The sequence below is a fragment of the Manis pentadactyla genome, chromosome 17 (assembly GCF_030020395.1).
Source record: "Manis pentadactyla isolate mManPen7 chromosome 17, mManPen7.hap1, whole genome shotgun sequence".
Taxonomy (NCBI): domain Eukaryota; kingdom Metazoa; phylum Chordata; class Mammalia; order Pholidota; family Manidae; genus Manis; species Manis pentadactyla.
Window position 1 is genome coordinate 34911605 of NC_080035.1, and position 14764 is coordinate 34926368.

At 39.5% G+C, this 14764-nt stretch overlaps 1 protein-coding gene across 5 annotated transcripts in view; it reads right to left on the minus strand.

Moving 5' to 3' along the window:
• Nucleotides 1–287: 287 nt before the first annotated feature.
• KLF12 (KLF transcription factor 12) overlaps nt 288–14764 on the minus strand; it is a 445357-nt gene continuing 430880 nt past the window's right edge. For all 5 annotated transcript variants that reach the window (XM_057494510.1, XM_036893684.2, XM_057494511.1 and 2 more), the window contains one exon: nt 288–9715. In XM_057494510.1, coding sequence (XP_057350493.1) covers nt 9534–9715 — 182 coding nt within the window. In that variant the 3' untranslated portion in view covers nt 288–9533. The remainder of the gene's footprint in view (nt 9716–14764) is intronic.

A 14764-nucleotide genomic window follows, 5' to 3' on the forward strand; every position in this document is an offset into this window, starting at 1 on the left:
GATTTCCAAAGTGTCTGAGTCAGGCTTAGGAATAATTAGGGAGTTTTGTTCCATACAAAATGCTTTATTTAACCTTCATGCCTTCATTCAGATAATTATACAAATGCATACAGTTAAAGGTTTAAACTCTATTTCGGTTCACAGCTCAATTCATAGGAAAGTTGAATACAGAAAAGCAATGCACCAACAGAATATGTCTGAGACACCATTAAAAACAATAACACTTGTTCATTTAAATCTCTGAGAATAGACTGGAATAATCATCCTCTGAGAAAATCTCATTAGGAGGGTCTCCCTTTACATTATCATAGGGCAAAAAAAAAAAAAATCACCATTTTACAGTAAAAGGAAAAAAGCTCTGAGTATATTTACAATACATACACTATACATAAATACAAGAACAACACTTACATAATATTAATGAACTCATAACAGGGGTTGCCTAAACCCTACAGAGTATATAAATGCAGAGGAAACTATTGGGAAATTAGATCTTTAGATAAGCTGGAGAAAGAAATTCATTTGCAATTAAAACTCTGAACAGAAAACTAAATGGAGATTTAAGAAATTAACACATTTGCTTGCCAGCATCATTGGGGGGTTTTATCCTTTAATGGTAGGATTTCCTCTGGGCACTCCAACTCTCCGGGGTCAGAGACCCAAGAGTCTTTTGTAGAATTGTATCTGTAAAGTGAATCAGACACAGCACTTCTATTCAATTTGCTGTTCAGAGGCTTCAAGTCTAGAATAACTGTTGTGTAAACAAAAAGACGTTTTTCTATTTTTACACTGATAGATTTTGTGATCTAAATCACCATGTATAATGAGATAAGTGTCAAGGAAAAGGAAAAAGATGCCTGCTTGATTTGGCCAAAGATGACATTTTTCTTTATTCCCATGTAATTTAAAAAATACGACTTAGAGATATTATTCAAAAGAATATGACATTGGAATTGACCCCCACACACTGAGAGCAATGTCTAGACTACTACTAAGTATAACTAAGTCATTTTAAGTGGCAGGTGGGTATCTTAAAGGTGGTCGGTTCTCATCGTTTCACAATACAAAAAGTTCTGAGTACATTCTTCTATGGACAAACATGAATTTGCTGGTTTCTCTTTTTTAAAATGAGTATGTTATGATACACATAATTGCATTGTGAGGCAGGATGACATAATACACAAGACGATGTTTTCAAGCTGGTTTTGTAAGTAGTTCTCTCATATCCATGGACAGTTGGTCGGCCATGTGATGCAATGAGTCCCACATAGACATGAAAAAAACAAAAGAACCACCATTCTGGCAGGGAGATGGTGATTTTGAAAAATGAAGTTTTAAACACAACAAATTGTGGACAGACAAGTTGATAGGAAAGAGCCTTGAATATAGGCACCAGTGCCCCAGTTCAATAACACCCATCCAGTGCAAGAGAAAGTTTTGAGCCACAAAATATATACTGTACTCTGGATGTAATCACAGAAGTCTGCTATGGGAAAACTAGAAACACAAGTAGGGCACAAGCATGTTCTAAGTTTTCTGTTGTTATCTTCAGAGCATGAAATGAGCAGAAAGGGAAGATGCTGGTATGTCCCTAAAATATCTTGCTTTTTGAGTACTTGAGCACTTCTACAAGACTTTGACCCAAATTTTATCCTCCTCTTCACCCTCATTTTTCAACAAAAACGAATCTCACTGAAAGTCTTGCTAAGCCTGCTTTGGAAAAAGCAAGATATAATAATCCCACAAAGAGCCGTTGGTCTTGCTTCGCACAAAGGCCAAACTCTGTTGTTTCAAACATTTTTAATTTCTAGAAATGAAATGCAGAAAGCAAAACATACTGATGTTACTATTTCCACTATTCACCTCTTTTCAACTCAAAGTTGTGGTTTTGTCGTTGAGAAATTATGGCTAGCGAAACCCAATTAACTGAGGAGAGAGCCCCTCTCCGCGGCAGCTGTGCGCACCCAGCACTTGCTTTCAGCACGGACGGGATTTGTTTATACAGGTTTTCTCTCTTCCCTCAGCAAATAACAGGGAGAAATATCATAATTCAGGGGATTCATTTTCAGAAAAAGAAACACCATGAGAAATGACATTCACTTAATGTTTTCCAAGTCCATTAGTACTTCCCATGGATCAATTCTGTCAGAGACCTTGTTCCACACAGAAAAGGAGGGGGTTCATTTCTTTGATGTAGGACAGTTTCTTACATAAAGTTCAATGAAACTAATAACAAACACAATAAACAAATTATTTATAAGACTATTTAAAACATTCCAAGGCGGTGCTGTTAGGTGAGAAATCTGAAAAGGACTTAACTGTTTTCTCTCCTTGCTCATCCACTGAATGCTTCATGGCTGCCCCAGCAACGGCCAAGAGTGGGCTCGGGATGAGCAACTAGCTCCGCAGAGGTGAACATTTCAAACGCAAATTATGCAGAGTCTAGAAGGTCTGTATAGGTGGGAAGGCTTTTATATAGCTACAAAGAAATAAGCAGAATTGAGAATACTCCACTCTTGTGAAAATGCTAATAAGTATGTAAGAGTTTTGACAACTTTTGGATCTCTAAGACAAACATTTAGGAGGTAAGTGTAAGTTCATGGAGACATCTGGTTGTTGCCGTTTGCTTAAAATGATCCTTCATGCATGGCTTCCCAGAGGACTGACTTCATATATTATGCACTACTGTCAAATCATGTGCTGTATCATGTTCCTATGTCTTACATAGAAAATATGAGGACTATGCATCCATAATAAAACTACGGAAGAGTTAGAAATCTGGAAATCTGGCTGCTGGGAACACACGTGCAGAGCGATGTGGTAGAAATAAGGCAGGCTTCAGAGCCAGTGATAGGTAGCTTCACATTCCCACTCTATCGTCCACCATTTCTGTTGGTGGAAAACTCAGCTAATCTCTCTGTGCCTCAGTTTCCCATCCATAAAATGTAGAACCATTGTACAGATGAGAGGATTGAGTCTAATAATTACCTGGTATCGTGCTCATCATATAGTCAGGGTTTAATAAACCATAGCTCTTATTTCCTGGTTTGCTGAATTTTTTACTTTTCCACGAACTAATGTTCTTTCAGTACCTTCAGACAACTTGGCAGTAAACAGCCCAGTCAAAAGCCATGACTTCCATGAGATTAAGGAACCCAACAGCTTCCCTTTGATGTTGAATTGGTTGTTTTACACCCTATCCAGGCATATTTCCTTCTTTTCTTTCTGAAGTGTAGAGGAGGAAATAGTGGATGGGTTTAGGCCTGTGGTCTGGTTCTGGAGAACACCGTCTATCGTGGGAGTCTTCACTGTCTAAAGCCTGAGTGTTTAATCACAGACTTTTTAAATTGCTCTGACCAAATGTTTGGCTTTTAAATTGTCTAATTTTACTGATAGCCCTCAATAACTTGTTTGGATAGATCTGCATTCTGAGTTGGTAAGTCTGGAGAATTTCCAGGGCTCTTGTCTATTCATATAATCTCATTGTATATATTTTTTGTATATATTTTTAATAACTTTACTTTTAGCAGTAAAATAATTACAGGAAAATGTTGTGCCATTGTGAATGTAAATCTGGTTTTCCAGGACTAACTGCAAAGCTTGGTTAAAAGTTAGGCTTTTTTAAGTTTCAGCCATATTTCAGTAGACTTTTTAGGGTGAAATGATTGTGTTGATACTCATTCCAAAACAGCTGTTAGATGGCAACAGAAAATAATTAGAGAAAAAGGAAATAGAGAAATAAAGATGGATTAGAGCATTTGATATTAATGGATATAACAAAGTTAAACAAGCAAACAAACAAATATCTCTAGTGTTTTGTTCTAAACAAATTGGCTTTTGTTAACTGAGCAAAACTTTTTGAGCCATACATGGTGCTTTGTAAATTTGGGGCTAATCCCAGTGAATATTTATCTCAAAATTGTAATTACCATATGCCAGAGTATACACTGAAGATAGCCTTAATATTCAGACTTGAATTCTTATATTCTGTAAGCAAGAAAGATGAAACCAAGAAAAGCTAACATAAACAAGATTAGGTATATTTAAAAAGACACAAAAGAATTTCTGTGGTTATGTGAACAGATTCAATTTACTATGTGCATATATTTACTCTATTCTGTGTGTGTTTCCCAAATGTGGAGGAAAAACCTAGTCTGATGAAGAATTATTGCTGTGTGAGAGTACAGGAATATCTCATTGGTCATAACGTTTATTGACAGGCACTTTCAGCTTTTAATTCATTTACGAAAATGGGCATTAGCTTATTCTTATTGCCAGTACAGACTCACTTAACATGTGGCCATATCCATAGCACTTAATCTTGTCAACATGTAGCTACTCCAAAAGTATTCCCCCTCTGGACTTAAACAAGAATAAACACCTATATAGTTTTTTTGATCAAGCATTACTTCCTTGAATAGGAAGGTAACTGAGAAAAGAGAACAATTGCTAGATGCTTCTCTTGAGCATAAGTCATGTCCTGGGCAGCTGTGCTCCCCTTTTCAGGAAAAGACTTTTTGAATTTGGAATCAGTTGTTTGCAACTTAAAATGACTTCACTGTGTTTTAAACCATCTGGGCTAAACTGAGACAAGTGGCCACTCCATTTTCTCAGAGCACAAGGTATATGCTCTGACAAAGTGGAACAGAGTTTCCATGACAACACTGATAATTGTGTATAAGATATACAAGGCATATCTGAACAAGTCTCTTTTTTTTATTGTGATGAAAACTAGAAGCTCTTTTCCCCGACATACTTCATCAAACTATTTACAACCTCTGTAAAATTTGTGAGTCTGAAAATACTTTTTGCACTATCACATATGTTATGAATACAGTAAAATATTTTCACTCTATTTTTTTTAAAGATGCAGTATCCTATTTCATTTACTTATGAAAATCTGAATTTCTATTGCAATTGCACAGTATTTAGCATATTTAAAGTACCAATGGACATGGGTTACTAAAACAGACATTACTCTATAATGAAACTGTGAAAATATAGCATTTTAAATTTGTATGTACACTTCTTAACTACAAAATGCAGGCAGAGTCATACATAGCATTATAAGCTGATTCCCTAATAAGGTAAATAATTTACATTTCTAGACAGCATGAATTATTACAAATTATTCTTTTAAAAAAGTTCTTTGTTGCTATTTATTAGCCCACACATAAACAGGGGTGTATACAGGTATGCATAAGGTGGGCATGCCTGTACAGGTAACCTGAAGGCAGCATGGGGACAAGTAGAAATGTAATACAGAAGACACTGACTTTCCAAACCTCTTTTCTAAACAAAACCAAAGCAAATGGAAAGATTTTTTAATGAGATGTACTACCTTAGAAAACTGAAGGAAGAGATTTGATCAATTAAATTGCAGAATACATTTTCCTCCCAATTTTAGAGGCATTAGTTAAGAGCAGAATCTGAGCATGGATTATGGACTATGAGTATTAAGGCTTCCTGGGCCTATGATGATTCACAAGAGTCATCTTATGATCAGTCCCTTATATGATGACTGTAACTCAATGTATCGTGGATGGTGGTATTCTTAATACTGCTTAAATTCTGTCAATCCTTACTATAAATATTAAGACACCTTTATAACAACACCATGGCTACATTTCTAAGCAGTCATAACAACATAACAAAGGTGTATTGATACATTTGAAGGCCTCACCTCAACAGATTTATTCAATTGCAGCTTTGGTAAGTATAATAAATAAAGAACAGAATAAGGAATACTGCATCTTTATCCATATACATGTTATCACTCTAATGAACTGATTTCAAAGTACAGAATTATATTTATGTTTAAAACACAAATGGCAATTTGAAGTTAAAAAAAGCCATAAAAAAAAGAACGCAGTCTTTCTATAAGTGATTCCAAATTTCAACCACAATGAGAATGGCCTTTCTAATCATCTAGAACTGGCATCTGTAAACACGGTAGCATTTTGTAAGCTTTTCCCCCCTGACAACCCTTTTCCTATTTTCCACTTAAACTCTCAAGTGAATAAAAAGTACTCTTAAAAAAAATGTGGTTTATGTTACTGCTATTCAACTGCTTTTGAAAATAAATGTCCTATAGTGTTTTATAAAAGTAATGCCAGGAAGTAGTACAATCTTTATGGTAAAGCAATTAGGAATTTCAGCCTAAAATGTCTTAATAGAACTTAAGACAAGTTATCAAGCCGGCTTCCCAGAGTCCACACACAATTGACAGGATGGAGCTGGAGGTGCTGGGGAAGTGTGAATCTTTTTCCTACCAGGGAATCAAACTTAAGAGGAGGGAGCCTCCTAAAGCCTCAAAGTGTGAACCTTGTCACTTTTTAAATGATGTGAACTCCCTTGAACTCTAATCTCTACTCAGCAAAGAGGTCATCAGGCCTACTGCAGCCAGCAAGTCATGACAGCCACCTGTGTAGACGTTCCCAAACACACACAAATGCCCAGCTGCAAACTCAAATTTAAAACCCAAGGATGCTTTTAGTTACGGAACAACTGACGAATCCTTTGGATTCTCTTCCTCTTTTTCTGTTGCACCTCATCTACTTACTGTGCTTTTCCAAAGAGGCTAGAACAGACAGAAGATGGGAGCAGGTTTTTCCACGCCTGAAGATATTTGTCCTCTCTAGCCCAATGCCATTTCTCCCAAACCACTTTCCCTTCCATGGGGAAACATTAGTGAGACACCCGCCAAGGAGAACTTGCTATGTCCTCAGACAAGCCCCAGGGAAGCTTCAGTCCTGGGATCTGGGTCAGCAACCCGCTCAGCACTTGGGCTTGGATCCCTCCTTAGAAGTACTGAGAGTCTAAAGGGAGAAATGGTGTAATGTTGACAGACTTCATGAGATAACTTCCCATCTGAGTCTGGTTTCCACCTTCAGAGGATGAGGAGAAAAAGCTTACTTCCCCGAACCTTTTCCATGTTATTAGAGAGAAGCAGCTCACTGGGTTTCGTGCTAAATTTAAATCAAGCTGTCACTCAGGAAGCTCCCACTGGCTGTCAGTTCTATGAATTCTAAAAACCACGTCTACCTGGAACACTCTGAAGACATCTCTCAGTGGAGACGAGGACCGGCCCGTCTCAGGAGAGCAGGCAGAATTAAACCAAGTCGACACTTCACCTGAGTGATTCTCCATGCCTGCTAAGCAGGTGCCAGGACGTGCAGAGGGGGCTTCAGGGCTGTGTTTGCCACTCTCTGTGTTCTTTGCCACTGACCAGTACCCAGAGCTAGCATGCATCAAGGCACCCAGAGGCTTTTTTCTATTCAAAATGGCCACAGGCAATGAGAAGTAAGAGTTGCATACAGTACAGATAAAAAACTTTCCAGTTGGTTAAGAAAAAAAAAAAAAACCAAACAAAAACCAATGCTCTGTGGGTAGTAGATTGTGTAGCTAAAGAAGCTATTTATCAATAGACTTGCAGCCCTTGTTGAAGGGAAACTGCCTGATGACTTTTTCAGATCTGGCAGAAAATATAGAGCGCATATTTTGAAGATAGAATTTGACCTGAAAATCATTATGCTGTTGCCTGAATATTAAAAAAAAAAAGTTCCTTTTAGTACCATCCAACACAAATTGTTCCTGTTTTCAATGTTCATAGTTCTGAATAACATCATATGAATTTGAAGATGATCCTAAAAAGGATACTTGTGCAACTGGTGATTATTTCAGAATGTTCATACATCTAAAAATGACCTAGTGATATTGTGAGGTTAATCTGTGCAACTCCCCAAATCAAGTGTTTGTAATTAAAATACACTGCAAAGGTCTATGATGGCAACCTTTGATATCCTGGCTATAAAAAATCTTAACAGTAACGAAAAACCTCACCAAGCCCCTTAGCCACATTAAGCTGAAAAAAAGCAGCTTTTAGTGGGGAGAAAATGTGGTGATTTTTCTGAAAGAGTGCTTGTTGGTGATGTATTGCTTGGTTTACAGTATACTTTGCTAATTGCAAAAAGGGCTCTGAATTTTAGCGGGTAGACGGGGACTAGAATTTCCTTGCATCCCCAGCACAGGAGGAGTGGGGGTTCAACATCCCTGCAGTTGCCTGTGCAGAACCACTGGGTGCTAGGACAGTTTAGAAAAGGAAATCTGTACAGAAGAACCTATGAGAGAGTCACTTATCCTTGGCTCTCCAAGTGAGGAAACTAGCACCAGGTCAGGCTTTCCTCAAGTGGCGGGGCACACTGCCTTTCCCCCGACTCAATTCCAAGGAGAACTGACCCATGAGCCCAAGAGTTCATTCTCTACTCTGCCTCGCCGGCACTTCTAGTCACCAAATAACTGTTTCCGAACCAGGAAAGGGGAGCACAGTCTTCAATTGTGGTGCTCACCCAAGCAGGGCAACTAACAGCAGAGAGATTACCTCAGTGCTGTGAATGTGACCAAGCCATCTAAAATGCAGGGGTGTTTTTTTACAGTCCCTTTAGTAAGTATGAAAATTGGTAACGTGAGTCCTCAGTGAAGTTATTGTAGGAAAGTCCTTTTATTCGTTATTGCTTTTCTCCTCAAGAGGTGCATTATTTCCATCTCTGCTTTGTCTGATTTTCCATGTTCGCTGACTTTGCCTGGGCAGCCCCACCTCTCCCCTTGGTGCCAGTGTGTCTAAGGAAGTTTTTTTCCCCCCGATTCCTTGTAATCAAATACTAGGGGCAGGAGGAGATGATACCTAGGTGACAGAACACTGCGATTTGAAGTGGGGCAGTAGTTTTTTAGACAGGCTCTTCCTATTCAACCACAGAACACCTCTGTGCTGGCGCACGCCAGGGCGGACACCAGGACTAGACTCCAACCGAAATGTCACTGCCCCTCTGCTTGAACAGACGGACAAAACAGAATCAAAACAAACAAATACAATCAACGACAAACAAATGAGAGATTCAATGTTGGTTGTCTCCAGGGCATGGCATAATGACGGGTCGCGGGTGATATCTGGTTGCCGCCATCGCTATTGCAAAGGGCTGTCTGAGTGCCCCTTTATTTGCAGGTAATGGAACCCCTCCAACAGCCTCTTCTTTTCTACTTTCATGCTGCTTGCTGGTAACAGATTGGATGTGTGTTCTGCCTTACTCAGATAGTAACTAAACTTTCTGTAAAAAGGGGTTAAGGGGTGGGATGACGGGAGAATAATCCCAATGTAAAAGGTCTTGCTCTAGCCATCAATTTGTGGTAGATGACCTTTAAAGTATCAATAACAAAATGTCTGACAGCTCAGAAAATGTACAAGCTACAAACATCTTTAAACGGCAGAGTACACAGCACGCAAAACAATGCCTGTCTCTTCAGCATCTGTGTCCCCGATCTCCCAGGCCAGCGTGAAGACGTTTCTCGGGTAGTCGTGATGGGGGTTACCTTCCGACCAAAAGGAGAAGGGCTACTTCTTTCTCCTGCTCTGGTTTTCAGGCATCGTGGGGTGGTGATGCCCTTTCGTGTTAACACTGTGAAGGGGATTCAGCCCTGCTGAATTGGGTGCTGCCAAGAGACCCAGCTCTTCGGCCCAGCTGGCCAGGGAGCATTCCTCACACCAGCATGTGCCTCCGACGGTGCAGTGCCAAATGATCTGACCGGGAAAAGCTGCGGTCACAGTCTGCGCACTTGAATGGCTTCACTCCCGTGTGTTTGCGGTAATGCCTCGTCAGTTCATCCGAACGCGCGAACTTCCAGGTGCAGCCTTCCCAGGTACACTTGTAGGGCTTCTCCCCTGGAAGAAACAAAGGGACACACGCTTTGGTGCTCCATCACTTTTCCATAATAACCAAGCTGGTGCTGTATTTGGGGAAATGGTTGCTCTCAGTGGATTTTCCATTTGGTAGCCCTTGGTCAGGATACCTTACCCATCCCCCAGTGGGTTTGGGGTCAGACAGGTGGGGGGCTTCAATCTCATCTCTCCAGTTGTGACATGTGCAAAGTTAGCTAACACTTGCACCCTCAATTGCGGGCAGGTTGCTTTGCAGTCAAAATATCTAAATAGTAGACTCATAAGGCGTTGTTAGAGCTCTGACATAGGTTGATTTGGCTTTAAGGGTAATTGGTTTTGTTTTGTTTCAAAATGCCCCCCAAATATACATCCTTTCCACTGTTTAAGGCTATTTTAGGATACAATGTCCATTTATCATTCACTGAGAATATGTACAAAATTCACTGAAAGGTAAAACCATCCACCGCATTATTTACCAAGTACCTATTATCCAAAAATCTACTTTTTGCTTGTATATTGGAAAAGAATCATAGATATCTTAATAACATAGAGTTTCATTACCTTTTCCAGTGACTTAAGAATTCAGGTGAGCCTTGAGGAATCATCAAGTTGGTTCTAGTGTTGAAACTCACAGTAAAAAGCAGTCTGAGGAAGTATGTAATTTGACCAGGTCCCTCAGTCAACTTGTTAAGGACAGTAAAATATGCAAAGGCTTTGCTGGGAAAAGACACACTATCCATTGTCCAGACATGCTCCCAGGAGGAGCAGGACAATAGTTGACCCAGGTGCATTTTTTCCTGGCTCTCGGTCAGAATGGAAGCTCTGTCCCCGCGCAACCCCTCAAAAACTGATCTCGCCTTCTGTCCCTTCCATCTAGCAGTTAACAGCATGGCATCTTGGCCACACACAGTCACTGGTGAAAAGGGCCTAAGATAGCCAAGGGAGCTTTTGCTGATAATGCCTTTGTATAGAGCTGCAAAGGGGGTATTATTAACCCCAGTTGACAGATGAGAAAAACTGAGGTTCAATGTAGCAAAGTGATATGCCCAGAGTCAGTAAAAAGATATGCTTTACCCCAAATCCAGTGCTTTTTACTAGGCTGAGTGAAATGGCTAATTCTTTTCACATCTCAGCTTTTGTCATGTCCTCAGAGTTAGCTCTACTTTCTTAGATGCTCCCAAATTACTCACTTCCTATTCCTATTAAATCACCTATCACACTATATTATAAAGATTTTACTTAGATGCCTTTCTCCTCTACTCATTTCTGAATATGTAAAAGTCAAGGACGATTTCAGTATCCTCAGAGCCTAGAACAGGATCAAGCAAGTGCTTAATAAAACATCAACACACGCACAGGAAACTACTAAGCCTTGTGAATGAGAGCACAGGTGACGCCTACCTGGGGAAACTAGACCAAATTGGACCCGACATTTCTCATTCAACCATTAAATAAATGCTATCTATAGGATATCCTTTTAGGAGGAAGTGGCCCATTTGGGAGTGAGTGAATAGTACAGAGCAGTTAAATCTAGAAATACCAATGCACTAATTGTGGCCCACAGAAAGCTCCAGGATGCTTTTAAATTTCAATTCCTGAGTGGGTTAACCCAAACTCAACTTCTGACTCATTCTGGATGTCCTGAATGAGTTTGCAGGTGTCTGTTTAGCAGGAGTTAAAAAAAAAAATTAGCAAGACCCTTAACTTAAAAAGATTACGGGTTTACTATATAGTACATGAGCGGCAACTTTCCACATGTTTTTATTTACATGCCATCTCTGTGTGTTTTTGAAATGTTCTGGGAGCATGGGTTCCAAGAAGCTGAGCTTGATATAAATCATTTCTTCAAAAACACGTCCATCTTTGGGACACTGACCTCAGCTAGCTGACTTTTTGTCACCAACAGGCAACTCCTAGCTGTCTCCTACCGTGGAAGCAGCTACAGAGACCACAAGGCCTAAGAAGGAAAGAAAACAGGATTTTCTCAGTTGCGGAAAAGCATTTTTCAGTTGTATGGGAGGAGGATATGTGGAAGTGTCACCTGAGAATGACTGGGATTAGAAAAGCTGGGGTACCTGCAGCCTGCCACTTCAGACAGAGTGAGAGGAAGGGGAGCCGTAACTGGGCTGGGCTTGGGAGGTCAGGAGAGGCCAGGAGAAGGGGTCAAAAGTTTCCACTCTCTTCTCAAGAAGGCTGTCAGAGGTTAGAACACCTCACCCTGGGGACAGCTGACTGCCTCCGGTGCTCCCTGGGTTTCTTTGTATACCCAAAGTAATGTCAATAGTCTGATTTCTTCCTCCCAATTGTAAGAGTCATACCTTCACTTTCATTTTGACTGTTTAATCATGGTATTTTTGTCCTTTCCTCTTAAAATCTGTATCAGGGGTGGGAAACCGTGACCCATAGGAGGCCAAATCCAGTCTGTGGCCTGTTTTTTTTTTTTCTCTTGTACAACCTGTGAGCTTAAAGTGGTTTTTACGATTTTAAATGGTTGAAAAAAAGTCATAAGAGGACTATGTCGTGGCATGGGAAAATTGCATGAAATTCAAATTTTCGTGTCTGCAAGTTTTAAAAATTGGAACACAATCATATTCATTTGTTTAGGTATTGTTTATGGCTGTTTTCCAGAGACGGCAGATTTGAGCATTGCAAGAGAGAATGCGGGGCCTGCCTAAAATACTTACTATCTGGTTCTTTACAGAAAGTTTGCTGACCCTTGTTGTAAGGAATGGGCATGCTCTACCTCTTGTAGGCTTCCTGATTATGTTACCTCACTGAATTAGGGTACATAATACATACTGGTTGGAAAGGATGGTTAAGGGACTGTTTTGGCTAGAGGTTAATCATTTATTTTCGACCTAGGACCTCAGTGAAAATTCTAACAGTCCTCTCAGTAATAAACACACATGATATTTCATTTCATACTTTAAATTGGTGTTTCTGGGTAACAGGAAATGAGTGGTTCTCTGAAAAGGCTCACCCAATTCAGCCCCGAGTTTTTAAAATATTTTCAGGCTCTTTTCTGCTCATTAAGAAATGAGGGTGGGCGTCAGTGCGGAGTAGGGTCAGAAATGTCTCTCTACAGACTTTACCTGGTAACAAAGAAGCAATTCTACACAGTGATGGGACCCTTCCCCCAAGCCCCTTTCAATACAGTTGTGTTATAATGGCCACTGCAAACCAGGAGGAGTTTCTATTCTACCCAGTCTGGGAAGGAGGACACACAGAGGGAAGGATTGGAAAGTAGGTGCTCAGATGTCTGGAATCGTTTCTAAGATGGGTATTTTAAGGGAGGTGACAGAGAAAGCAACACCTGATGGCAAAAAAGCAACTGATGCTCCACGAATGCGGAGCAGAGAAACAGTGCAAGGTCTGAAAAGTATCCTGTGATGTGGAATCTAGTTCAATAAGCGATCATGAAAGATGAGGGTGGGTGAAAAGGGTGAGGGTGGTCAAAGGTACAAACTTCCAGTTATAAAATAAGTGATTCATGGGGATGAAATGTACAGCTTGGTGACAGTGGTTAACAATACTGCATTATATATCTGAAAGTTGCTAAGACAGAGGACCTTTAAAGTTCTTATTCTAAGGGAAAAAACTTACATGTGCTCATGGATATTAACTACACTTATTGTAGTGATCATTTTAAAACATATACAAATATCTAGTCATTATGCTGTACACCTGAAACTAATATAATGTTGTCTGTCAATCATATCTCAAAAAAAAAAAGACAAAGGAATAGGCCTCAAAAATGCAATAGACAGACACTTCTCTACTCATGAATAAAACCAATGAAAATGATATATTAAGCTTATAAGTTATTAGGGGCTAAGTGATTAATGAACGCACATAATAAAGAATGCAAACCTTCTCCTCTGGGAGGAGGAGAGGAAATACATCAGAAAATAGTAAACTTAATTGAGTGATAGATGAACTTTCCTTCAAAATTTTCTTGCCAAAATACATACTGTAAAAAAAAATCCAAAAAATGTCTTATGCATAATATTCCTTGCTCCCATTTCCTAACACTGGAGTTTGGGTATTCTCTCTCCATCTTTTAAAAAACAAAGACAGAAAGAAGAAAAAAGAAAACAAGATCTTCAAATCTCTCTTCAAAATTAGAGTTGAATTGTAGGGTGGAGGAGATGGTCACTCTGACCGGGGGGACAGCTGGCTTCTGTCCTTCGCTCAAGAGAGACCTAGGTTTCGATTATACCAGCCCAGTACCCAGAATTTTGCAGAAAAAAAAAAAAAATCAATAAATGCTCTTTTGAGACTAGTCAAGTTTAAGAAATGGAGACAAGAACAATTTTAGTGGCTACTGCACTGTACTAAACTACACATTTTATGTTTGTGCCTAGAAGCAATTCAGAGTACTATCTTATAAACAAAGTAAGATAAGATGAACTAACTTTGTGAAGTGAATATAAACTAGTTAAAATGATAAATAAGTTTCCAAGATCCATTGTAGTACACATAAATGAGCCCTGAAAGAATATAATGAAAAACAGCCAGATAAATGAGCCCTGAAAGAATATAATGAAAAACAGCCAGAGTCCTCCTTGCATCCTGCCCCCTTTCCTTTAAAATCTTGCTAGGACATAGGAAGCTAAACTTGGTGTTTAATAGGCAGTGGGAAGGACAGAATGGTAGGTAAATTTTCCAGGAGAATTTAAAAGGAGTCAAGCATCTCTCAGGGGCTGTGCTCCTACTACACGCAGCTGTTCTGGACCAGGCCGGCCAATGGTGGTAGTAAACATGATTTCCACTAAGTTTTTCAGGAATGGTGAATTGTTCTTAAATGCATTTGAGTTAGAATTCTGCAAATGTGTTATTCAAAACTGTTCCCCTAGAAATAAGCTAAAAATAAAAAGAGCATGCCTATCTTCCTCCTTCCTTTTGTCTAACCTACTAGTACACTGAGGATCCCTAGTGACAAAATCTCTCAAAATGTAATATTTTTCAAAATAATCGGAAGTTTTGACTCCATCATCAGATCATCTTTGATTTTTGTTTCTTACACTAATTCCACGAAATAATGAAATTACA